This window comes from Camelus dromedarius, chromosome 33 (genome assembly GCF_036321535.1).
Source record: "Camelus dromedarius isolate mCamDro1 chromosome 33, mCamDro1.pat, whole genome shotgun sequence".
Lineage (NCBI taxonomy): Eukaryota > Metazoa > Chordata > Mammalia > Artiodactyla > Camelidae > Camelus > Camelus dromedarius.
Genome location: NC_087468.1, coordinates 12,005,541 through 12,031,136, shown reverse-complemented (window position 1 = coordinate 12,031,136; position 25,596 = coordinate 12,005,541). Strand labels below are relative to the sequence as shown.

General features: G+C 40.7%; 1 protein-coding gene across 1 annotated transcript in view; it reads left to right on the top strand.

The window, feature by feature from the left end:
• The first annotated feature begins 2,122 nt into the window (after nt 1-2,122).
• Nucleotides 2,123-25,596, top strand: part of BUB1 (BUB1 mitotic checkpoint serine/threonine kinase) — a 35,333-nt gene continuing 11,859 nt past the window's right edge. Inside the window, exons 1-15 of the mRNA XM_031441232.2 lie at nt 2,123-2,217; nt 5,807-5,866; nt 5,948-6,086; nt 6,927-7,123; nt 8,768-8,811; nt 9,470-9,570; nt 11,216-11,268; nt 11,362-11,546; nt 17,774-17,925; nt 19,495-19,754; nt 21,563-21,621; nt 22,920-23,048; nt 23,148-23,258; nt 23,992-24,091; nt 25,042-25,123. Coding sequence (XP_031297092.1) covers nt 2,192-2,217; nt 5,807-5,866; nt 5,948-6,086; nt 6,927-7,123; nt 8,768-8,811; nt 9,470-9,570; nt 11,216-11,268; nt 11,362-11,546; nt 17,774-17,925; nt 19,495-19,754; nt 21,563-21,621; nt 22,920-23,048; nt 23,148-23,258; nt 23,992-24,091; nt 25,042-25,123 — 1,698 coding nt within the window. The 5' untranslated portion in view covers nt 2,123-2,191. The remainder of the gene's footprint in view (nt 2,218-5,806; nt 5,867-5,947; nt 6,087-6,926; nt 7,124-8,767; nt 8,812-9,469; nt 9,571-11,215; nt 11,269-11,361; nt 11,547-17,773; nt 17,926-19,494; nt 19,755-21,562; nt 21,622-22,919; nt 23,049-23,147; nt 23,259-23,991; nt 24,092-25,041; nt 25,124-25,596) is intronic.

The window sequence follows — 25,596 nt, the reverse complement described above, 5'->3', positions numbered from 1 at the left end:
CAGACAATCTCTGTGGCTTTCATAAAACAGAGCAGAGCTAATATAACTACCATGAGGTCCCATGACCACAGTGCTATTTGTTCCCAAAAGGCCCAGTTCACTATCAAGATCAAGTACAAACTCTTTAATCTAGCATTTAAGATTCGACATCAAACTATCAAACCAGTCTTTCCAAAAGAATCTCCACTACTCATTTACAAGAGTCCTCAAGGGTGATTTCCTTCAGCAACTCTGACTGACACCATGAATGACCTCCCCAGGCTCTCCATGACCCAGATCCTCCCCTTGCCTGTTCAAGGCCCAAGTCAGGCCCTACATTCCCCAAGCAGCTTTCTCTGACAGGCCCTGTGTCCCCTCCCTCCTCTGGACTCCCCACTAGATAGTCTAAATCATATGTATATTAACTGAACACTTCATACAGATTAATTTAGTACTTAAAATTTTCTATGTTTCCAGGTTCATCTCCCAGACAAAACCACTAGTTTTGTAAGGACAGGATTTAGGAATAAATCCAATAGTACCTAGCATATAATGGATGCTTAGTCAACATTTCCTGAGTGATGACTGATTGAGGCACTATCAGACACAAGTTAAAAATCTCAGGTAGTGAGACCAAAATGTGTTAATTTCCTGTGATGGTTAGCAGAACCCAAAACTGATCTAAAGACCCCAGAGTGAGCACCCTCTGAGTAACAACCCCACAAATTGGAAACTTGTGTAGATCCAAATTAATCAACACCCTGAAGGAAATTCTGGACTCTGAGAGTATCAGGATTTCCAGAAGCTGCCAATTTTTTTTAAAAAGTATTTAACTTAAGGGCCCTTGAGGAAACAAAACCTCCACAAAGCCTCTCTGAAAGGAAAGTAATCACATGAATATTTCTTTAGACTTTACTTACATTGTCAAGTGGGTCTTGAAAGAACCTTGAGAAGTAGAATGGGAAGTTATTAAAAGACCAAGGGTTAGAGACGGTTAGGCTGACTCCTTTCCAACTCACTCTCAGGTAGGAAGCATCAGCGTATTAGGTATTTCCTCTTAGACATCTGGACTCCTTTACAAAGAGGTGTCTTCAGTTTTGATTTTCTAATTCGTAAGTCCTTGGTCTCCAGAGCTCCTAATTCCACAGAAGATGGTGAAAGCTTTCTTGCCGCCGTTCTATACTCTAACCAAAGTCTTCTATTCTTTTCATCACCAGTTGGATATAGGAACAGCCCCCAGTCCCTTGAGCACTCATAAAGCCTTTCAGCTCAGTTAAATCAAGCCTAGAAGTCTCCAAGGATACCAACCCACCACTTTCGTCTGCCATGTATAATTTTACATAACTAACCCTAAAGTGACTACCAACGTGCCCTCATGTTGTTACTGCTAAGCCAAAACCCCATTTAGGTTTTTCCCTGGGCCTTTGATGAGTCACTCTCTAACTCTCTGCCACAGTATTTTAAGGTCTGGAACCAAAATTTCATGGGCTTCAGTCTCTAGGTTCTTTTACATCGGGGACGCTGAAGAGAAAACTGCGGGAAATGGGGAGATGTGCCATTCGGCAGGGTTCCATTTTCACCCCACCTGCCTATCTCCTAAGCCAGAGGCAGGTATTTCCCTCTGGGCTCTGAGACCTTAAGCAAGCCTCAACTCCGCAAACGGGATTATTTTTCTTCTTTGCATAAACCAGGCATGATGATTTCAGTTTATACACTTAAGTAAAGGGTCGAAGAGGCACGACTCCCTGGACCCAAGGGCCGAGGCACAGTTTCTTCCACCTCGGGAACCTCAAGTTAGTTATTTTTCTCCAACTATGCCTTCCCTGGGATGATGCCTTAATCATGTAATTATGTAAACCAGTTGCAGTTTGGACGGCTAAGGAAAAAACCCATTCCCTACGCCTGAACCAACCTAGGGCCCCCTCATCACGCAGCACCCCAAAACCCATCCCCTCCTTGAGTCGCGGCGAGCTTAAAGTTCAACAAGGGTGTGGGGAAGTGGGAGGAGCTGCCGGCGCGCGGGAGGGAGGCGGGGCTTGGTCTCCAGGCAACGGCCCCGGCAATTGGCCATCCCGTCTGCAGGCGGGGCCAATGGCCAGGCGCCTTGCAAACGCTCGTCGCGGCGACTGCGGCTGCGCGGGCGTTTCGAATCGGCGGCGGCTCCTCGCTCGCGGCTCAAGTAGGGGCTGCGGGTGGCTCGCGTCCTCTCGCCATGGATAACCCGGAAAATGTCTTTCAGTAAGTGTCAGCCTGTTGGGTGACGGGGGCCGGGGGCGTGATCTCCGGCTGCCGACCGCGAGGGGACTGGGGCACCTGGGTTCGGGCCTGGCGGTCTAAAGGTCCCCGGCGCGTTTCGCCCTAGTCCTGCCTCCCTTCGTCCCTCCCGCCCCTTTCCTTGGTCCTCGAGTTTGTCCGCCCCTACCCTGACCGTACCCCACATTCACCTCACCCCACCCTCACCGCACCCCACCTTCACCTCACCCCACTCTCACCTCACCCCACCCTCACCGCACCCCACCTTCACCTCGCCCCACCTTCACCCCCCCAACCTTCACCCCACCCCAGCTGTGCTGTGGGCCCCCTTGCGTCGTGGGAAGGACCGCGCGCCTGTCCCGGGGGCTCCCCCCGAGACTCCCGTCCTTCGGCCTAGCTGCGGCCCCAGAGCGGCAGTTTGACGGGAATTTGGATGGTTCCTGAGGCCCTCAGTTCTCCTTTATTCTTTGTAAGGAATCCCCTCTGGGCAGATCGCCGCTGTGGAAGAAAACCCTCTAACCCAATCAAAAACTAAAACTTCTGTGTAGGTTTCGTGAGAACCTTTCAAAGCGACTTATTTTTAAAATTCTATGATAGGGAGAGAACGTAAAATTTCTCTAACCCGTAATCCCACGGTCAATTTTCTAAAGTCTTTGAATAATCTGCACTTTAAGGGGGAAAGAAAGCTATATTTATTGTCATTTATATCAACCTGCTAACAATTTTTAAAATTCTCACGCCTTTACTTTTTATGACCTCGGTGATTTATTTAGACTGTTTCAAAAGCATTCAAAACAGTTAATCATATGTGACAGGAAGTTAAAACTGGTTAGCTTTATCAGCACCAGGTTAATCTTACTCTCTTTGGGATCAAAAGACCCAGATTTTTAAGTGCCGTCAGAACAAAAATCTATTTGTCATAAGACTTCTTCTTTAGCCTGCAGGATTTAAGTTTTCGAGTCTCATTTCCCCCCATTTTAAGAGAGATATAAGGTATTTCTGACCTTACTTTGCCTTTCCAAAGGCTAATTTGCACTGAGCTGGGTGTTTTAGTATTAATTTACAGTGTGTTTATTAGTATATCTCACTAGGGAAATGTAGTTGATATCATAACATGAAATGTTTACTTTGGGCCTATTCTTATATATACTTCAGGAGAAAGAAAGTTATTTCATAACTTAAGAATTTTTAGGGGGAGGGTATAGTTCAGTGGTAAAGTGCTTAGCGTGCACAAGGTCCTGGTTCAATTCTCTGTACCTCCGTTTAAAAAAATAAACATAAATAAACTAAAATTACCTCCTCCTCACTAAAACATTTTTTTCAAAAAAGAGCTTTTATACTGCTTATAGCTTGTGGGGATTTATCTGCAGTTATGCATGAGGAGATCCAAAATTTAGGAATTCTTTTAGTTTTTAAAAGTAAGTAATATATTTGCATGGTTTAAAAAAAAGATTTAGAAAACTGTTCACTGAGATCTACACCTGACTGCCCTCCCACCCTCTCATATATAACCATTTTTCTAGTTTATATTTCAAGGGTTTCTTTTTGTAGATATAAGTATTTATATGAACATATCTATATATGTGTATGCACCTGTGTGTACAATTCCTATCTTAATCTCACGTAAAATGTAGCAGAACATATACACTGCTTTTTTTTTTTTTTTTTTTTTTTGCTTAACACTATCCTTGGAGATTTCACTCTATCAATCCATAGATTCTTTCTCATTCCTTTTTACAGCTGCATGATATTCCATGTACCATAACTGGTCAAAAAAGTGCCCCACTGATGGATACTTGGGTTGTGGACAATCTCTTGCTATTACAAATAGTGCCACAGTGAAAATTCTTGTACACGTGACATTTTCTATACACACAGTTGAATCTGTCCTCTAGATTCCCAGCAGTGGCTTCACTAGCTCAAAAGTAAATCCATCTGTAATTCTGGGAGATGTTATTACCAGTTAGTTCCCTTGGCAGGAACTGAGTACATTCCCACCTGCAAGCGAGTGGTAAGAGTGCCTGATTCCCTGGCTTCCCCTGTACACTGTTGTCATATTTTTGCAATCTGGTGGGTAAGAAATTGTATCTCAGTGAGGTGAATTTCTCTTATGAGAGAAGTCGAGTATTTTTCTTTTGTTCATTTTTTCAATTGAGTTGTTTTGGTTTTTTTTTTTCCCCCCAATTTCTAGAAGCTCTGTTTTGGTAATCCCAGTTTATCATTTCTCTTGACTGCTTGGTGTTTTTCTTGTTTTGTTTATTTGACATGGAGAAGCTTCTTGTTTATATATAGTGGACTTTATCTAGCTCTTCCTTTGTGGCTTCTGGATTTTGAGTCATAAGAAACATTGATTTCATTTATATCATAAGGTGATAGCTAGAAGAAAGTATGACTTTCAAACCTTTTTTCCCCTCCCCTGAAAAATCGTGTAACTTCTCAGATAGAGACCAAGAAGTCCTCCCTAGTTTGACTCACTCTCTCTCTGTCTCTTTCTATCTCACCCAACCCCATCAACAAGTCTGATAGTCTCTTTCTCCAGAACACTCAAATTCTACACTTGAGTTGTTCCCACCCTGGTCCACTCAGCACCCTGGCCCTGGAACTCTGCAGAAGGTTCCTAACTGGTTTCCTGCTTCTGTTCTCATCCTCCACCCGCTTCTTCACTCAGAGACAGAATGGACATTTTAAAATGCAGATTAGATCTTGTCACCCTCACCCTTCTCCTAGCTCAGCATAAACAGCTGCTTGGGTCTCTAACGCTGATCACATGTCAGCCCCTCAGAGAGGCAGGCTTTCCCGGACCACTCTACCTAAAAACAGTAAGTCTTGTCACACCCTTACCCCTTCTACCACTTGGGGTTTTTTTCCTATGTGCTTAATGTCATCTGATGATATTTGATAGGTTTCTTTTTATTTGTTTGTTTACCTCACTAGCACCTGGGTTCCCCTGGGAGAACGTTGCTTTGCTTGGTTTTATTTTTTAAGCGGTGGTTGGGTGTGAGGAAGTAGGGTTCCGGCAGAGTTCTCGGGGAGCTGTGGCACTGATCTATGAGCATTGCCATTGTGTGTCCTTCCTCAGGGACCTTGCGTTCCACTGAGCCCAGAAAGCAAACTGCACGTGGAAGCCCTGAGCGGTGGTACCATGGACTGTGCACCCATTCACAAGCCCTCTTCCAGTCTTCCGGCCAGGCTCCCGAGCAGCGAGGGGAGGGGTCTGGGTCAGTGCCACGCCTGGGTCCCAGCATCAGGCGGAGAAGCAGCAAACTTCTGGATGCTGCCCCTCGTGGTGGTGGTGGTGGCGCTGGGGATCAGTGAGAGGAGAAGGAGATTCTCAGGGATAGACTGGGGGACCTTCTTTTAGCTGTTTCTTTACCGGACTGCCCCAGGGGCCTTACTCTTTTCTGAAAAAAACACTGACTGCTTCTGAGTTTTCTGACCACTTCTGAGTGAATTTGAATTGATATTTATTGTTTTCATTTTAAGGTGTATAAATGATAAATATAAAATAAAGTATATCTTTTGCTTTGGGGAATGATTGCTAATAACCCCATATGCATATTTTTCTCTGTCCTAGAATGTTTGAAGCCCATATGCAGAGCTACAAGGGCGATGATCCACTTGGTGAATGGGAAAGGTTAGCATTTAGTTTATTTTTTGATTCTGTAAACAAACTATATGCTGCCCTGAAAATTAATATTATCCATGTTTTTTCTAGTTACATGCAGTGGGTAGAAGAGAATTTTCCTGAGAATAAAGAATATTTGACAACTTTATTAGAGCATCTAATGAAGGAATTTCTGGATAAGAAGAGATACCACAATGACCCAAGGTTCATCAATTATTGTTTAAAATTTGTAAGTATACTTTCAGATGTATAGTCACAGAGTCATGGCTCTAGTCATGTTGTATTTTTGCTTTTTGCCCCATTCTAGGCTGCCTTTTATTTTGATTATTTATGTTTCTTAGTCATAATTTTTTGAAGTTGTATGGCCAGAGACATGTATTTTACAACCTTTTGGCTTCTGTATTGTAGAATCAGTGATTTAACTTAAAAACCTCATTCTCTGTGTATCAAGTATGAAATGTGACAACACAAAGTAGAAACCATTAAATTAAAAGAAGATTGTTGGAAGAGAAGTGTATACAGGGAAGGGGAGATAAGCTGGCACTCCCAGATACTAAGAGGGTTCCCAGGAGTAAATTAAATTTATTGTAAATAATTGATACAATATTAACTCTCAGAAAGGAAATTTAGTACTAAAAGGAGAAGACTGCCTCAGATTAGGCTTTAAAGGTTGAGTCTCTTCAATCTTGAAATAAAAGCTTCGGGATACAAGTTCTAGTAATAAAATCACAAATGGAACAGATGGGGCAAACCTAGATTTTCTCACTGAATTACAAGATATGAGGATCAAAGGTGCCCTATGTAAAATGAGCAAATATAACTTTACATAATGCATTGCTGACCCTGCTATCTTGGGAAGTAGTGTCAGTAATTTGAGGGACAATGAATGTCAAGGAGAGGAATGAGCTTGACTTTGAGGCTTGCTGTTGTCGGACCATACAGGCCTTGCTCTCCCTCCCTGCTCAGTACATCTGAAGCCTCCAAGGGGACTGAGGGCTGGCTGATCCCCGGCCACACCGAGACTGGCAGCGCCTTTGTTCTTATGTTTGTTCGCTTTGGGTTTCCCCAGGCCGAGTGCAACAGTGACCTGCATCAGTTTTTTGAGTTTCTGTACAACCACGGCATCGGGACGCAGTCGGCTCCCCTGTACGTAGCCTGGGCTGGGCACCTGGAAGGCCGGGGGCAGTGGCAGCACGCCAGTGCTGTTTTCCGGAGAGGGATTCAAAACCAGGCCGAACCCGGGGAGCTGCTGCAACAGCAATACAGGTAGTTTGGAAATGAAATAAACTCCTCGCAGTCTCCTATCTGCAAACGTAATGTTTGTTCTTAAAAGGGTTTTATTGTTCTGTTTGTACAGGGATATCCTTCTCATGGGGGAAAATGTGGATGTATAGAAAAGTATAAAGAAAAACTGCCCAAAAAGATTACAGTTAACATTTTCATGCATCTCCTTCCAATACCTTTTCCTAGACCTGTGTATACCTTAGTGTCTGTGTATTTGAACGGTCAGCCATATTGTGTGTCTGTGATACACATTTATACTGCTCTTAAGAAATTATGCACTTTTGTACTACTGTCCCAGAGCTGTGTCATAATTTCATTGGTCCAATGCAGCATTTAAGTTGTTTCCAACAATTTGATTTTTATAAAGAACAACATAATGAATATCTTAATGAATAACATTGTTTTCACGATTTTCAACTTTTCAGTGATTAGGTACACCTCACGTTAGGGTACATTTACATATACCCTGATACGGAAAGCTGAAGAAGCAGAAGAAACCTGGCAGTTTGGGTTGGCATTTTTTTCTCTGCTTGTAATAGGATTGCAGGCATATCTAACGTACATATGCAAGCCTGTGTCAAGGTCTTTTCTCCCTCATAAAAGTATTTCCTATTTTTCTCTAGTTCCTTCTGATGGCTTCTCAGAATTGAAACTGTGGAGTTAAGGGTGTATGAAGAGTGTTCAGGCTTGTGGTGCCTGTAGCCAAATTACTGCTCAGGGGGTTGGGCTGTTTTTGCTGTTCCCTCCCCCGCAGCACAGAGCCAGCCTGTCCCTTGCTGGCACTTCATATACGCGTTGTTTTCAGCTTTACTCCAGGGCTCATGCTCTTCCTTGTGCTGAAGGATTGAAAGCAAATCCAAGATAGCAAAATATTTTACCCCAAACACTTCCTTAAACACCTCAAAAGGTGGTTTCTTCCAAGACCTCACACCATTCTCATACCTAACAGAATGAACAATAATTCTTTAATCTAATTTTCAGTCATTCCTCATGTAATTTCTTTTTTAACCATTGGTTTGTTTGCATTAAGAGTCAAACACTTGACATTTTCTGCATTTGGTTGTATGTGTCTTAGTCTCTCCATACTATACACTCTTGCTCCCATCACCCAAAAATGTCAGGCATATTGGTTGACAGGTTGATTGATGTGCAAAGATGCCGTGAAATGACATATTTAAGAAGTTCTTGCAGCAGGTACAGTAATGTATCTGCTTTTTAAAGTAGTTTTGTACTTTCACATCTTTCTTTAAAACATTATACTATCCATTATGTTCTAATATATGCAATGCATAAAAGAGAGAGTTCAAACACTTGATGTTGTTACATTTGATACTTGATACCCACAGAGAAGGAGGGTATATTTGTTATGTGAATTTAAGAAATTCTGACATACACTAGGCAAAAGAAGAATTTTTTCTAATGTAAGTATATTGGGTATGAAAATAATCCCAGAATTTTTTTTTTAATTTTGAAGCAACCCTAAAATTCACCTTTACATTCTTTACATTAACCTTAGTCTTTACCAGCTTATAGTAAGCTGTCTATCATGGTTAGTTTTCACTTTAATGTAAATATATATTAAACTAAGTTTTAATCTATAGTGATGCCTTTACTGCTCTCTTTTAGGTTATTTCAGACCCGTCTCACCGAAACCCATGTGCCAACTCAAGGTAAAATGATGCTTTTTAAAATGTCCAAAGTGTTGGTAATTTAGCCTCTGATTTGTACTGCCTTTTTTTTTCCTTAAAAAAAAAATCCATCCAGTATTTATTGACTATATTGTCTTAGGTAATGGAAAGGCACCCTGCTAACAATGATGCCTAAGAAATCGCCCTGGACAGCAGGGGCTCTGTCTTAGCACTTTAAAAGAAAACCCACATGAAAAACGTGGTGATAACCTTGTATGTTTAGGACTTTTTTTTAAACAAAAATTGCACCAAATAGAAGACAACTTACTTCTTACTCTGGCGTACATCTGTTCTGAATTAAATCGAATGTGTTTAATACAACTTTTAAAGAAATGTGGTGATTTTTGTTTTTTAAGAAATAAAGATTACATTTCATCATTAAGCACTGACTGTTCTATCCTATTGTTTAAAATAGCTAGAGTTTACATTTCTTTCAGGGACTTCCTTGGGCATTTGGTTAGAAAATTGCCTCTATAATATTTCTCTTACTTATCAAGTGTTTCAGTTACATTTCTGAGGCAATGTAAATGAGTTTCTTTAAATGCTACTTTTTGAAAGATCACAAGCATGTATTTGTCATAATTTTATTGAATATGGTTTTACCCTTATTCCTCTTTATTTCATCCCTTTCCCCTCATAGCAAGAACCTCAGAATCTCTGCATGATGCTCAGGTTTTAAACCAAATGGTAACAACACAATCAAATCCAGGAAATAACTCAGCCTGCATTTCTAAGAATCAGGTAATAAAAATTGTTTGTAGTTCACGTGGAAACCAGGAATTGTATTGAACCGTCATCCCACTGCCTTCCACATCCTGGGCATCTCATTTCTTTGAACTTGCCTCCCAAGACTCTAACCTCCACGTCAGCCACCTGTGCCTGTGGCTCCTCTCTGGGCCTGTCATCATCCACCGCTGCTCACTTCAAATATTACATTTATAGTAACTCACTGACCATCGCTCCCTGCACCTGTCTGACCCAGGGACCCCCCACTACATGGCCACCTGTCTTCATCTCCACCCCAGCAGCCTCTCTCCTCCTTTGTTCTGCGGGCCTCCCTCTAACAGGCCCAGGCAGGATTCCCTACCTCAATTCACACACCCACCTGGAGGCTCCTGGGCCCCCCTTAAAACACTCAGATCTTGGGACTGTAATCTCAGCCAGGGCTCTGCTCTCCCCGGCAGTTATATTTCCAGTTTCCCAGGGCACTCTTTCTGTTTTATGTTCACTTGTGTTTCCCATTTTACTCTAATGCCAAATTATAATTCTTTTTACTCTCCTCAAACTTAGGACCTGACTACCTCTAACCTCTTCCTCAGGAGCTGAGGAATACTATCTCAGTGAGACCACAGAAGCTGTCAGCTGACATCCGTCAGCTTCTGCACCAGCCAGTAAATGTAGCTGCAGCCTTCCCTGCCATCACGGTGGGGAGAGGCGGCCTTCCACCCATGCTGGTCTTTTGTCCTTGAGACTTTTGCCCTGTGGAGAGCTCTTCCATCCCGATGGCTTATAAAAACGCTCTCTCCTTCCCTCTCCTTGTTTCCCAGCATCTTTCCTCTTCACAGTACCATTGCTTTTTCAAACAGCTAAGGACCTCCTTTAAGCAACATCCCACGGAGATGCCTCTGTTCTTCGTGCAAATGTGCAGGTTTTATCAATGATACACATTCCTAGAAGTAGAATATGAATTTCTAACTCTGACAGGCACTCAGACTGTTCCAGTTTACATCCTGCTCACATTTGCCTGTCCTGTGCTTCCTACTGCTCTGACTAATCTTCGAAACAGTGGAGATAGTCACATTCCCAGGACCTAGCTCAGGACATGACGTGTACAAGGTGTTCAGTAAATATCTGTTTCATGAATGAATGCTGGCATTGGGAACTCCTGAGGGTAGACCAGTACCAGAAAAGAAATGTGATGATTTTTCTTTTAATGTAGCTATTTGAAATATTAATCTCTTTATAGTTTGGCACTGGGGCTCAGCTCTTAGACTATGGATCAAAGGGAAATAAGTGCCCTTCTCTACCACCAAGTAGATATTTTTAATATCAATTTCTTTCTTTCTTTCTTTTTTATTGAAGTATAGTCAGATTACAGTGTTGTGTCAATTTCTGATGTATAGCACAATGCTTCAGTCATACACGAATATTCATTTTCATATTCTTAAATCAAATTCTTATTGGACTCTTGAGTTGCAAAAGTTATCATAAGTGTAAAAATGCAAACCAAAGCCTCAGATATTAATTCTAATTTAAAAGAGCATATATGACTCTATTTGGTGATTAACAAGCCCCTCAAGTGTTTTCATATTGTTTTGTGAAGTAATTTGGATGACAGTTACTTTTCAGATAAGTAAATGCTTATGTTTCTTTTCTGTCTTTTTAGGGTTCAGAACTTTCTGGAGTAATATCTTCAGCTTGTGATAAAGAGTCAAATAAGCAAGTATAATCAGTGCATTAAGCTATGACTTAGTTTCCTTCAAGACCTGCTTCAGTACAGTGTTGGAAATAATGTATTCTTCCCCATTTTAGGGAGCAAAGGGTGATCGTGATTTCTAAGTCAGGATACTCCACACACCCGTCTTTGGCAGCCGCAGCTGACGTTCAGCAGGTTGTCATGTATTGCAAGGAGAAGCTTATTCGTGGAGAATCAGAATTTTCCTTTGAAGAACTGAGAGCACAGAAATACAATCAGCGGAGAAAGCACGAACAGTGGGGTACCTGCCGTCTTACAATTTGAGATACCTTATGCCACTTAATCTTCATCTCTGAGTAATTACATTTTTAGCAGATAATTGGCTATACTGAAAGAATCTACAAAAAAAAAAAAAAAAGAGTCTAGCTCATCCTGTCAGAAGCCTAGAAATCTTGTTAAACTATACTAGTGTAGCAACTATGTTTGTCCAAGGGCTAAATTGGTATCTTGACAGCAAAGCTGAGAGTTGAAACAACACTAAAGTATGTATCCACGCCAGTGTTCCTTAGCTTTTGTGAAAGAGATATTTTAAAACTTTTCAGTATTATCATATGGATTTGAACTTCTCTATATAGCAATTCTAAACCTCTGAGTCAGTTGTTTGTACCGTGAAAGGATTAGGTTGGGAACTAGTGTTGAGAAGAGATTTTTCAAGATCTGCAACTACGATACGTAAGACATTCAGGAGTCCTCTGCTCCAAGTGTGATATTATTCATGGCTGTCCTGTGCAGTGGGTCAGGGTTCTCAGGGAAACAACATTAACACAGATATTGGCACTTGCCTTTGCTGTAGCAACATGAACCTTAGAGGAAAACAAACCTCTGTTCCACTCAGGGCTTCTGCACCGTCTGAGTATTTGTGCTGTAGGCCACTTTTGATTCATTCCTTATTTCTCATTTGGTTAACAACTAAGAGGACAGTCAGTTGACACTCGCAGAGGACATTTTTGTGCCTTGAACAGATGGTAAAGTCTGAGCTGGATGGTTCTATTAGTATGTGATATGGTTATGTTAACTAATTATTGGAAGTGGGACTGAGATCAAGGTACTTAACGCACTGACCTTTCAGTGCACTTTACTCTTATTTCTTCTGAGAAAGCACCTAGAGGTTAATATCTTTTAAAAACAGTTCCATTTTTCAAATGATTTGCACAGTCATGATTGTTCTACAAGAAGTGTTTAGTATCAAATAAAAAAAGTTGGTAATACTGTGCTATTACCAAATATTTTTGTTGATCATGTAAATTTTTACAACTTACATGCCCTGAACTTAAAAGTAATAATTGCTGAGGGCAGGTAAAAATTATAATTGAAAAATAATTACACACTTCAATTTTAATAACCTAATATACATGGAAAAGACCTAGTGAAAACTTTACCATCTTAAAAATAACCTTTCACTCATTTCGCATGTATTCTTCTGATGACCTGAATTTTATTTTTTCTGATGACCTGAATTTTGTTTTTGACTTTTTTTACTGATTTATAATCATTTTACAATGTTGTGTCAGATTCCCATGAAGAGCACAATTTTTCAGTTATACATGAACATATATATATATTCATTGTCACATTTTTTCCTCTGTGAGCTACTGTAAGATCTTGTATATATTTCCCTGTGCTCTACAGTATAATCTTGTTTATCTATTCTACATTTTTGAAATCCCAGTCTATCTCTTCCCACCCCCCGCCCACTTGGCAACCACAAGTTTATATTCTATGTCTATGAGTCTATTTCTGTTTTGTATTTATGCTTTGTTTGTTTTTTTGTTTTTTTGTTTTAGATTCCACATATGAGTGATCTCATATGGTATTTTTCTTTCTCTTTCTGGCTTACTTCACTTAGAATGACATTCTCCAGGAGCATCCATGTTGCTGCAAATGGCGTTATGTTGTCAGTTTTTATGACTGAGTAGTATTCCATTGTATAAATACACCACATCTTCTTTATCCACTCATCTGTTGATGGACATTTAGGCTGTTTCCATGTCTTGGCTATTGTAAATAGTGCTGCTATGAACATTGGGGTGCAGGTGTCATTTTGAAGTAGGGTTCCTTCTGGATATATGCCCAGGAGCGGGATTCCTGGGTCATATGGTAAGTCTATTCCTAGTCTTTTGAGGAATCTCCATACTGTTTTCCACAGTGGCTGCACCAAACTGCATTCCCACCAGCAGTGATGGAGGGTTCCCTTTTCTCCACAGCCTCTCCAGCATTTGTCGTTTGTGGATTTTTGAATGATGGCCATTCTGACTGGTGTGAGGTGATACCTCATTGTAGTTTTGATTTGCATTTCTCTGATAATTAGTGATATTGACCATTTTTGTATGTGCCTATTGATCATTTGTATGTCTTCCTTGGAGAATTGCTTGTTTAGGTCTTCTATCCATTTTTGGATTGGGTTGTTAATTTTTTTCTTATTAAGTTGTATGAGCTATTTATATGTTCTGGAGATCAAGCCTTTGTTGGTTTCATTTGCAAAAATTTTCTCCCATTCCGTAGGTTGTCTTTTTGTTTTCCTTATGGTTTCCTTTGCTGTGCAGAAGCTTGTAAGTTTCATTAGGTCCCATTTGTTTATTCTTGCTTTTATTTCTATTGCTTGAGTAGACTGTTCTAGGAGAACATTTTTGAAATGTATGTCAGATAATGTTTTGCCTATATTTTCCTCTAGGAGGTTTATTGTATCTTGTCTTATGTTTAAGTCTTTGATCCATTTTGAGTTGATTTTTGTATATGGTGTAAGGGAGTGTTCTAGCTTCTTTGCTTTACATGCTGCTGTCCAGTTTTCCCAACACCATTTGCTGAAGAGACTGTCTTTATTCCATTGTATATTCTTGCCTCCTTTGTCGAAGATTAGTTGACCAAAAGTTTGTGGGTTCATTTCTGAGCTCTCTATTCTGTTCCCTTGGTCTATATGTCTGTTTTTGTACCAATACCATGCCGTCTTTATTACTGTAGTATTGTCTGAAGTTTGGGAGAGTTATTCCTCCAGCTTCTTTCTTTCTCTTCAGTAATGCTTTGGCAATTCTAGGTCTTCGATGGTTCCATATAAATTTTATTATGATTTGTTCTAGTTCTGTGAAATGTGTCCTGGGTAATTTGATAGGGATTGCATTAAATCTATAGATTGCCTTGGGCAGTGTGACCATTTTAACAATATTGATTCTTCCAGTCCAAGAGCATGGGATATCTTTCCATTTTTTAAAGTCTTCTTTAATATACTTCATCAATGGTTTCTAATTTTCTGTGTATAATTCTTTCACCTCCTTGGTTAGATTTATTCCTAGATATTTTATTACTTTGGGTGCTATTTTAAAGGGGATTGTTTCTTTACTTTCTTTTTCTGTTGATTCATTGTTAGTGTAAAGAAATGCAACTGATTTTTGAACGTTAATCTTGTAACCTGCTACCTTGCTGAATTCTTCGATCAGCTCTAGTAGTTTTTGTGTGGACCTTTTAGGGTTTTCTATATGTGGTAACATATTGTCGACATATAGTGACACTTTTACCTCTTCTTTTCCAATTTGGATCCCTTTTATTTCTCTCTCTTGCCTGATTGCTGTGGCTAGGACTTCCAAGACTATGTTGAATAGGAGTGGTGATAGTGGGCATCCTTGTCTTGTCCCAGATTTTAGTGGGAAGCTTTTTGAGTTTTTCACCATTGAGTACTATGCTGGCTGTAGGTTTGTCATATATAGCTTTTATTATGTTGAGATATGTTCCCTCTATACCCACTTTGGCGAGAGTTTTTATCATAAATGGGTGTTGAATTTTATCAGATGCTTTTTCTACATCTATTGAGATGATCATGTAGTTTTTGTCCTTTCTCTTGTTGATATGATGTATTACATTGATTGATTTGCGTATGTTGAACCACCCTTGTGTCCCTGGGATGAACCCCACTTTGTCATGATGTATAATCTTTTTTATGTGTTGTTGGATTCTATTTGCTAATATTTTGGTGAGGATTTTGGCATCTATGTTCATCAGTGATATTGGCCTATAATTCTCTTTTTTGGCAGTGTCTGCCTGGTTTTGGTATCAGGGTGATGGTGGCTTCATAGAATGAGTTTGGGAGTATTCCCTCCTTTTCAATCTTCTGGAAGAGTTTGAGAAGGACTGGTATGAGTTCTTCTTTGTATGTTTGGTAGAATTCCCCAGTGAAGCCGTCCGGTCCTGGACTTTTATTTGTAGGGAGGTTTTTTATTGCTATTTCGATTTCATTTCTAGTGACCGGTTTGCTCAAGTGGTCAGTTTCTTCTTGATTCAGTCGTGGTGGACTGTATGTTTCCAGAAACTTGTCCATCTCCTCTAGGTTATCCAGTTTGGTTCCATATAGTTTTTCATAATATTCTCGTATGATAGTCTGTATTTCTATTTTATTTGTTGTACTTTCTCCATTTTTCTTTCTTATTTTACTAATTTGTGCTCTCTCTTTTTTCTTCTTTGTGAGTTTGGCCAGAGGTTTGTCGATTTTATTTACTTTTTCAAAAAACCAGCTTTTGGTTTGATTGATTTTTTTTTCTATGGTTTTTTTAATCTCTATTTTATTTATTTCCTCCCTGATCTTTATAATTTCCTTCCTTCTGCTGCCTTCTGGGGTTCTTTGTTCTTGTTCTAGTTCTTTCAGCTGGTGGGTTAAATTGTTTATTTGAGATTGTTCTTCTTTTTTGAGGAAGGCCTGTATCACTGTAAACTTCCCTCATAGCACTGCCTTTGCTGTGTCCCATAAATTTTGTGTGGTTGTGCTTTCATTTTCGCTTGTCTCAAGGTATTTTTAAATTTCAGCTTTGATTTCCTCATTGACCCATTGGTTTTTTAATAGCATATTGTTTAATCTCCATACTTTCCTTTTTTTCTTCTTTGTTTCTCTGTTGTTGATTTCTAGTTTCATGGCATTGTGGTCAGTAAAGATGCTTGAGATAATTTCTATATTCTTAAAATTGTTGAGGTTTCTTTTGTGCCCAAGTACATGATCAATCCTAGAAAATGTTCCATATGCACTTGAAAAGAATGTGTATCCTATTTTGGGGGGGTGTGATGCTCTGAAAATATCCACCAAGTCTGATTTTTCTATTGTATTAATAATTTCTCTGTTGCTTTATTTATTTTCTGTCTGAAAGATCTGTCTAGTGATGTTAATGTGGTGTTAAAATCTCCAACTATGATTGTATTCCCATCAATATCCCCCTTTATCTCTGTTAGTAATTGTTTTATGTATTTAGGTGCTCCTATATTGGGTGCATATATATTAACGAGTATAATATCCTCATCTTGTGTTATTCCTTTAATCATTATAAAATGTCCTTCTTTATCTTTCTTTATGGCCTTTTAAAGTTTTAAAGTCTATTTTGTCTGAAATCAGTACTGCTACACCTGCTTTTTTGGCTTTTCCATTTGCATGGAATATCCTTTCCATCCTTTCACTCTCAATCTATACGTGTCCTTCTCCCTAAAGTGGGTCTCTTGTATGCAGCATATTGAAGGTTCTTGCTTTATTATCCAGTCTGCCACTCTATGTCTTTTGACTGGAACATTTAGTCCATTAACGTTTACAGTAATTAATGATAGATGTGTGTTTATTGCCATTTTGTACTTATCTTTGCAGTTGATTTGGTATTTCCTCTTTGTTCCTTTCTTCTTCCTTTTGTGGTTTGGTAATTTTCCTTTGTATTATCATGGATTTTATTTAGTTTTTGTGACTCCCTTGTAAGTTTTTGGCTTGTGGTTACCTTTTTTGTAAGTCTATTAGCCCATTACTATAACTGTTTTTATTAAATTGATAGTAACATGATCTCAAACCCATCCTACTGAGAACAAAAAATTTAAAAAAGAAAGAAAAAAAAGATTCTATATTTTCCTGCCTCCCTCTCCCACTCTCAATGATTTAGATATCTTCTTTTACAATTTTGTGTTTATTTTATTCGTAATTTATGAGTTATCACCTTTCCAGTTGTGAGTTTCTCATTTCTGTAGCATCTGGCTGCTTTTCTGTTTAGAGTAGACCTTTCAATATTTCATTTAGCATAGGTTTAGTGTTGCTAAACTCTTATAGTTTTTGCTTGTCTGTAAAAACCTTTATGTCTCCTTCTATCCTAAAGGATAACCTTGCTGGATAAAGTATCCTAGGCTGCATCTTCTTTTCATTCAGGACTTTGAATATATCTTGCCACTCCCTTCTGGCCTGTAGTGTTTGTGTAGAGAAATCAGCTGAGAGCCTTATGGGGGTTCCCTTGTAACTCACTCTTTGCTTTTCTCTTGCTGCCTTTAGGATCATTTCTTTATCCTTGACTCTGGCCGTCTTGATTGTGATATGTCTTGATGTGGGTCTATTTGGGTTCTTCATGTTTGGAACCCTCTGAGCTTCCTGTACTTGGATATCTGATTCCTTCTTTAAGTTTGGGAAGTTTTCATCTGATGACCTGAATTTAAATTTCACATGCAAACCATATTTTGTTGTTCTTAAAGTAAACGAAGACAGGCATTATATGAGAAGGAAAGAAGCAAATGCTTTTGAAGAGGAACTATTAAAACAGAAAATGGATGAACTTCATAAGAAGTTGCACCAAGTGGTGGAGACGTCGCGGGAGAACCCACCCTCTTCCCAGGAGAGATCTGAGGTGTGTGTGCTCTTTGCTGACGCTTCCCGTGCCCAGCACAGTGATTTCTGTTTCCATTTCTGTGTGCTTCCTTCTGTGCCCTAATTTTAGAGTTTATTCTGTTGCTAATTTAGTTACTATCTTCCCCAATTTTTTAAACAATTTGACACAGAAAGATGTTCTGAATGTAGAATGAGAAAGGAAGTTACAGAACAGAATGTGTAGTATGTTTTTATATATGTTTGTGTACCTAAAATATTGTCATTCTGCCCCGCTAGAGTTTGCCATTTTATATTCATATTAATAGTGAATAACAAACAGTACCTGTTTCTTGTATGCACATGCTAACTTTAGCTATCCTAAAAATTTTCAACCATTTGATACTTTTTTTTTTAATACAGGTGAATTTGGACTTTTAAAACTACATTTGTTTCTGTTTGCCTTTTTTTACTTTAAATTGACTTTGATCGACTTTGTCCAGTTTTCAATCGTATTATTTCATTTTTTCTTATTTATTTGGATTTCCTTTGTTGTATAATTTGTTTTTTCCTGAGTAGTTCTAAGGAATTGTTAAAATAATGTGCTCACTTTTCTTTTGCTATATTTTCCTTCTACTTATCAGTCAGTTATCCCCAAACGCTGAAGAAACTGGAAATATCCTTTCATTACGTTTGAATACATCAGATACGCTCTTGGTTTCACGTTTCTCAGCCACATGCTTCCCAGACCCTCTTGTCTTCCACCTCCAGGCTGGTCTCCAGGTGGCCGTCCTCCCTTTGTTCCTTTTCTGTGGTGTTTTATGCTGTTTGTATTCTGGTTCCCACGTCATTGTTTGTCCTCTGCTTCCTCATTTTGGTGGCATAGCATCCAAGAGCTTTTTTTTTAATCTTTATTTTTGTGGGGGGGGGTTGGGTGGGGGAGCTGGTAATTAGTTTTCTGGGGGGTGGGTTTAATGGAACTCAGGGCCTCATGCGTGCTAAGCGTGCGCTCTACCACTGAGCTGTCCCTCCCCGACCAAGAGCTTGTTTTTAAAAGCAAATCTGAGGGGTTAATTTTTTGAGATCTCTTGTGTGTCTGGACATATGTTTATTCTGCCCCCACACTTGGTGATGATGTTCCAGGAGGGAAGTCATGCTCCCTCAGTCTCTTTGAAGGCACTGCTCCACTGTCTTTTGGCCTCTGTGTTGGCTTTGACCAAAACAAAGAGACAGCTATTTTAGAAGGGTGTTTTAATGGGAGGAACACCATTATGAGCATTTGATAACATTGATTTGTTGGTCTTTTCCCAAAATTAAGAGAAATATGATAGGTTTTAAATACTGGTGAATGGTCAGGGCTGGTATTTCAGTGGTTAGAAGTCTGAGCTGCCGGGTGAGTCTGTGGTTATGAAGCTACAAAAGCATCCCGCTCGCGGAGTGGCCTCCGTTGTTGTTGACTGTTCAGTTCAGAACACCTGGAGGGGTGAGGGGCTGCCTCAGGGGGAAAGGAATCTACTGAAGACAGATGCCATTGTTCGGAAAGCTGTAATACCTAGTCAGTAGCAGTCTGGACCTCACAGCTTTGTTTTTGTTTGTTTGATTAACATGGAAGGTTAATCCCACCCGTCTGGGGCCACATGCAGGCTCCCAGCAGGAAGTGAGAGCACCGAGTCCTCCAGCCATCAATCAGCAGACCTCAAAGAGCACGGGAGAGAAACAGGGAGAGGTGCCTCCTGTTGTCCCTCTTGCGGCAAATGCTGTCACTGCTGCTTTGGTGTCCCCAGCCGTCAGCCAGATTGTAGCTCCCCCGGTTTCTCTGACAGCCCAGCCCATGACAGACTCCATGTTTACAGCGGCCGGCAAAGATGCCAGGTAAGCCCAGGTCATCCTCCAGACGATGTGATGTGAACGGTGTCTGACTGCTCCTTCACACGGTCCGCCACATCCAGAGCAGTGTGTCAGCGATGGAGGAGTCCTGGGTCTTAAAATAACTTTGAGGTGGGCATGTAGTGGAAAAGCTAAGTTACCAAAACGTTAGCCCCAAATCTTTCAGCCTTACTTTTCCATGCTTCTTGTAGAGTATTTGTTTTGCTTCATACTTCTCTCTTGAATTAAAAATATTCAGTACCCTGAAACGCAACCGTTTTTTTGTGGCTGAAGAACATACAGCTGTTAAACTGAACTTGCCTTTGCTCACTGGTTTTGACTGAACATATATAGGGTTATTATACCCAGGTAGTTCCCTGACATGTGTTCTTCTCACGTTCCTTCTGTCTTCCCACGGGAGCAGTTGGGATTAATCTCCAGGACACAATATGCCAAAGTCTGTCTACACTGCTGTGGAGGTTTTTTCCTCCAATTTTGAGTGATTTTTCCTAGATTGCAGAAATTACAATTAATGTCACATCGCTTGTTTATAGTTTTATCTTCAGTCACTTTGGTGCTCTCTCTTTTTTAAATATGTAAGAATTTTATTGATCCATTAGGAAAATTAAACGCTACAATGTTACTCACATCCTCCCCTTGGGCAAAACCCCTTAGTACCGGGTATTGTCCTTAAGCACTGGTTCTCCCCGATGTCCAAGGTTAACTTTTATCAAAGATTTCTTCTGGAAACAAGGTTTAAAATCATCACACTTTTTCAGGCATATTAGGATAATACAGTCCTGTGTCCTGGGTCTCACCATGTTTGTAAAGAGAGGACTGAAGTGTGGGGGCTGTGACTTATCAGTTCTTCATGGTATATTTAAGCCCATAACACAGCAGCAGCAGCAGTGACAGGCCCCATAGACATGATGCATGTCCAGCCGTCCCCGCAGAGAGGGACTAGTGAGGCGGTGGGAGCCAGAGGCAGCCGCCCCTTATAACACTGTGAAACTCTAACCTAGTGAACATTCAGGTCTCAGTCAGAAGCACTGCAGGTTGGCCCTGACCTTGGTGCAGGTCAGGGACTGAATGGACCCCCATGGCATGCTCAGTAGCCCAGACAGCTGACCACGGCAGAGAAAGGGATCCTTCTCTGATATCTCATATAAAACTCGTGTTTTTGTGACAGTTTGATAGGGATTTGTAAAATTGAAAGTGCTTTGCACTTTTTACATAACATCCTCACAAGGTCCATGAAGGGGAGCAGTATTAAATAGACTGATGAAGTCCACTGTCACGACTGTCCTTAAAACAAACTGTGATATAAGTATCTTATGTACCATTTTTTTCTTTTTTGATAACTTAAAGTCTATAGAACAGTGCACCATGGCTGTCTGCCCATCACGTGGAGGCGGCCTGCGCCACTGAGGCACCAACACTTCCCCACGTGGTGGCCGGGGACCACCGCACGGGGCTCCCCAGCCCGCAGCTGCGTGTCAGCCCTTTAGCTGTGCAATAAATGGGATCATCTGAATCAGGGAAGCGGTTACCCTGCCCGACCACACATAGGAACAGTGATCATGGTGTTTAAAATGCAGGATCACTATGTCAAGCAAATGTTAATGCCTGGCCTTTATCAGTAAGAATTATTTTCCTCAAAAGGATATGAGAAACAAAATAAAACAGTCAACTCACCTATACTGTAGACCTAGTCTCTTCTATCTGTATTTGAACAATAGGCTCATAATAGCTGGCATTTTTTTTTACCATTCTTTCTTTGAGAGTTAGCATGTCTCAAGAATTTTCTCTTCCAGGTGTGTGAATAAAAATAATCATGAATTCAAGCCTCAGAGTGCAGCAGAGCTGAAAGAAGGTAACACTTAATTATAATACATTTGTCTCTGACCTGTTTGCCCACACTCATCCAGGTCGCTCAGAGGTCTGTTTAGAGGCTTGAGACCTTCGTGAGCCTGGTGTTAGCTTTCCTGTTCCCAGAATGCAGGGTTAGAGGAGCCCCAGGCCACTTCAAGTAAAGGTAGAAATCCACCCAGTAGTCACATCTTATTACTTAGAACCCTCTGGAAACTTGATTTATGAAAACTCTTCTAGTAAATTTCTCAGCAAATTAACCTAAAACAAGAGTCATCTTTAAGATGCTGTGAGGAAGGAAAAGTGATTGCAAGTTTAATTAGGAGTGTTATGCTTCTATCTGGTACTACTTTGTTAGAGGTATTTGCGTGAAACTAAGTTTTATAAATAAGACCCACAGCTTGGGCATTCACTCTGTGACCCCTCACCCCCCATGTGACTGTGACATCCTTTCCAGTGGCAGTTTAGTGAGAGCAGAGCTACTTGAAAAAGCAAGTGACACCTATTTTACCAAGACCTAACTGAGCACTTGCTAGATGCTGGGCACTGTCGTTTGTGGTGAGAGGTGCAGTCACGAACAGAAGGGGCAGAAGCCCCTGCCCACACGGCAGGGGAAGGATGTGTTGCTTTTGGGGAGGGAGGGGATTGAAATTTCAGAGCTGTCCAGGAAAGAGGCTCAGGAGGAGGGTGGTATTTGGGTAAAGGCCTGAGGGAGGAGGCTGCCCTTGCAGCCAGCTTGGAAAACCTGTTTCAGGCAGAGGGACCAGCAGGTGCAGAGTCCTTGGGCAGGGATATCTCTGATGTGTTGTAAGCACAGCAAAGCGGCCAGTGGCTGGTGAGTGGGAGCAGGGAGAGGAGGAGGAAGATGAGGTCTGAGCCAACAGGGCCCAGGCCGTACAGGACCTTGTTTGCCATTGTCTGGACTCCAGCTGACTGAGATGGAAACCCACTCTTAAAAACTGCAGTGTGACTATTAACTTGTATTTCCTGGGATGCAGTACAGCAGAGGGTACTGTCTATGACCAGGCTGCCAGTTTGGTACAATCCTAGTCCAAGCCGCTTAATCTCTTTGAGCTTTCGTTTCCTTTTCTGTAAAAGGCTAGCTCTTGCCTTACCTACCTCATGAGACTGTTATAAAGATGAAGATGGAAGGTGTGGAAGCACTGCAATAAGGGAGGTCCTTGGAAAGGGTTATCCACAATAATAAGATGTTTTAAGTAGAGTAAGTTTCTTAAGTTGTGTGCCTTCTAAGTCATTCTGATTTCTCTACTAATTTGCATTTTGTTCCCATTTCTTTAATAGGATGTGAAACACATAAGGTTGTTAACACAAGTTCTTTTCACACAACTCCAAACACATCACTGGGACTGGTTCAGGCCACACCATCCAAAGTGCAGCCGTCACCCACCGTGCACACCAAAGAAGCACTAGGTATGTAAAGCCTTTTGTCTGAATGTGTGGCCTCTGACAGTAAGGTAATGAAAGCTCTTTTGCAACCATGTTTACAGTTACTCTTTCTATTCTTTGAAGGTTTCATCATGAATATGTTTCAGGCTCCTACACTTCCTGACATTTCTGATGACAAAGATGAATGGCCATCTCTAGATCAAAATGAAGACGCATTTGAAGCCCAGTTTCAAAGTAATGACAGTCTGTTTAATAGCTGCTAAGGGGATTGCACTGTGGGTGGTTGCCCACAGAAATAGCAAAGATTTCAAGAAATGGCCCTCCCCTTGATGAGCTTGTCACATAGGGCAGAAAATTTGTGAAGTAAAAATATGTAACAGTGTTTGACAAGGAACTCACTGTGTGTCGTAGACTTGGTTTTTGTTTTTTGTTTTTTCTTTAAAAATAATAAATAGTAAGTGCTAAAGAAGGACAAAAGTCCCCATGGTGGGAGTGGCCGAGAGGGGCTGAGTCGTTGAGGTCTACGTGAGCCTTGCTCAGCAGAGGAAGGTTGGGGTGGAGTGTTGGAGGCCAGCAACTGTCCCCCCTATGTGTAGAGTCAGGGGTTTGTGTTGGAAGCCAGAGAGATCAGGACAAAGATAAATATAAAGGTAAGTGGTTAATTCCTCCTTGTAGGAAGACAAAGACACGGAGAGCTCTATTCAATGTCAGTGGCCATAGCGGTGTCTTAAAAGAATGGCAAACACCATGCTGTACGTGTGGCAGGAACTCGAGGCTTGAGTGCCACACCCTTGTGACACTGGTTAAGTCACTTCAGAATGCCTCGTTACCCAGTACTTCAGAAACTGACATCAGTTATTTCCTGTGAGCTTGTATTCCATTTTCTTATTTGTAGCTGAAGTTTAGCCTAAAGGATAACATTTTGTCCTAATACAATAATTAAATGCAGTGTTTTACTCTGTTGCAGAAAATGCAAGTTCTTCCGGGGCTTGGGGAGTCAACAAGATTATCTCTTCTTTGTCATCTGCTTTTCCTGTATTTGAAGATGGAAACAAAGAAAATTATGGGTAAAGAAATATCTAGTTGAATAACACTGGGGCAGTGCGTGTTGCCACGGTGACGGGTGGTGCCGAGGTCCCTCCAGGAGAAGGCGGGGAGGTGGTGAGAGAACAGGGCAGTCAGGTGGTCTGGGCTCCATTCCCTGCTCTGCCACTGGTGGGCCTCTTGACCACATGGCCAGGAGATTGTTGCTACGGCTCTTCTCCAGATCTGCAGTGCCAGTGGGAGTTCCAAGAAAGCAGTCTTCCTGGAACAAAAGCATGTGTTGGAAAAGGGAAGCAGGATGGTTGTAAATTATCAGAGAACTGAGGGATCCTACAGATTTTGAATTGTGTTAGACGTAAATGAATTCACCGATACAGGTATCCATACGCAGTCTGTGTACATTTGCAGGGTTGATGAAGTAGAAAAGGAAGTGGCTTATACTGGGTCATGCTGCAGAGAACATATGTTTTAAGCCTGAGGGACATTACATTAGAGAGGGTAGAGGGTACATCTATCAGGGTAGAGTAGGTTAGCTCCAGGAGTTTTCACTGTTAATAATTTAAACCATGGAAAGAGAGTGTCCACGTGGATAAAAGGTATCATGATGTGGAAGAGATTCATACTCCACAGCTAGACCAAGCACTGGGAACAAGGCATAAAATGTGTGGCATCCGTGCCATTCTGTTGGCCACACCCTAACTCTTTTTGTTCTTATAATTTATAACTTCAGTGTAATAGAATTTCAGTATTTTTCATCCTCGCTTAAGTAACTGTGGATCGACTTTTATGTACATAGTCAAGTTAATTCAACTTGGCACTCAGTTTTGCTACAATCGCTGTAAAAGTAAGGAATATGTATATAGATATTAACTAATTAAGTAAGTGGAGAATGTTTTTAGCACTCTAGCTAAAGTGGTAGAGTGTATTTCCTTAGCGTATTTTGCTATTTGTAATTTTGCACATCTTTCCTTAGATTACCACAGCCTAAAAACAAACCTGCAGGAGCCAGGACCTTCGGAGAACGTTCCATGAGCAGATTTCCTTCAAAACCAAATGTAAGTAAATCTCTGCTTCGTCCATGAAGTGGGTCATGCAACCCTTTTCTCTCCATTTTACCAAACAACTGTGCCAGTCAAATGAGATGGTGTATTTTAAAAACTGTGCTGAAAAATAGAATGTTATGTGAAGAGTGTGGTTTTAGAACATTATTCTATAATTATTTGCGAATCTATTAGACACCATGCACTATGGTAGATAATAGAAACTGAAAAATGATTTTGATAGTATCCTGGAGGAACCATGCGGGTATATATATTATTTCAAGACCTTAGAAGTTTGATAAAGGCTGTAAGGGAACTCTGTACCATCTTTGTAATTACTCTGTAGATCTAGACTTCTCAAATTAAAAAAAAGAAAAAGTAAAAATTGGTAAACAAAACTTGACTCCTGCATGTGGTATAACTCCACAGAGTGTGTTAAAGATGAAATGTCCAAGTTCCAGGGGAAAAAATAGAACCACAATGTCCTT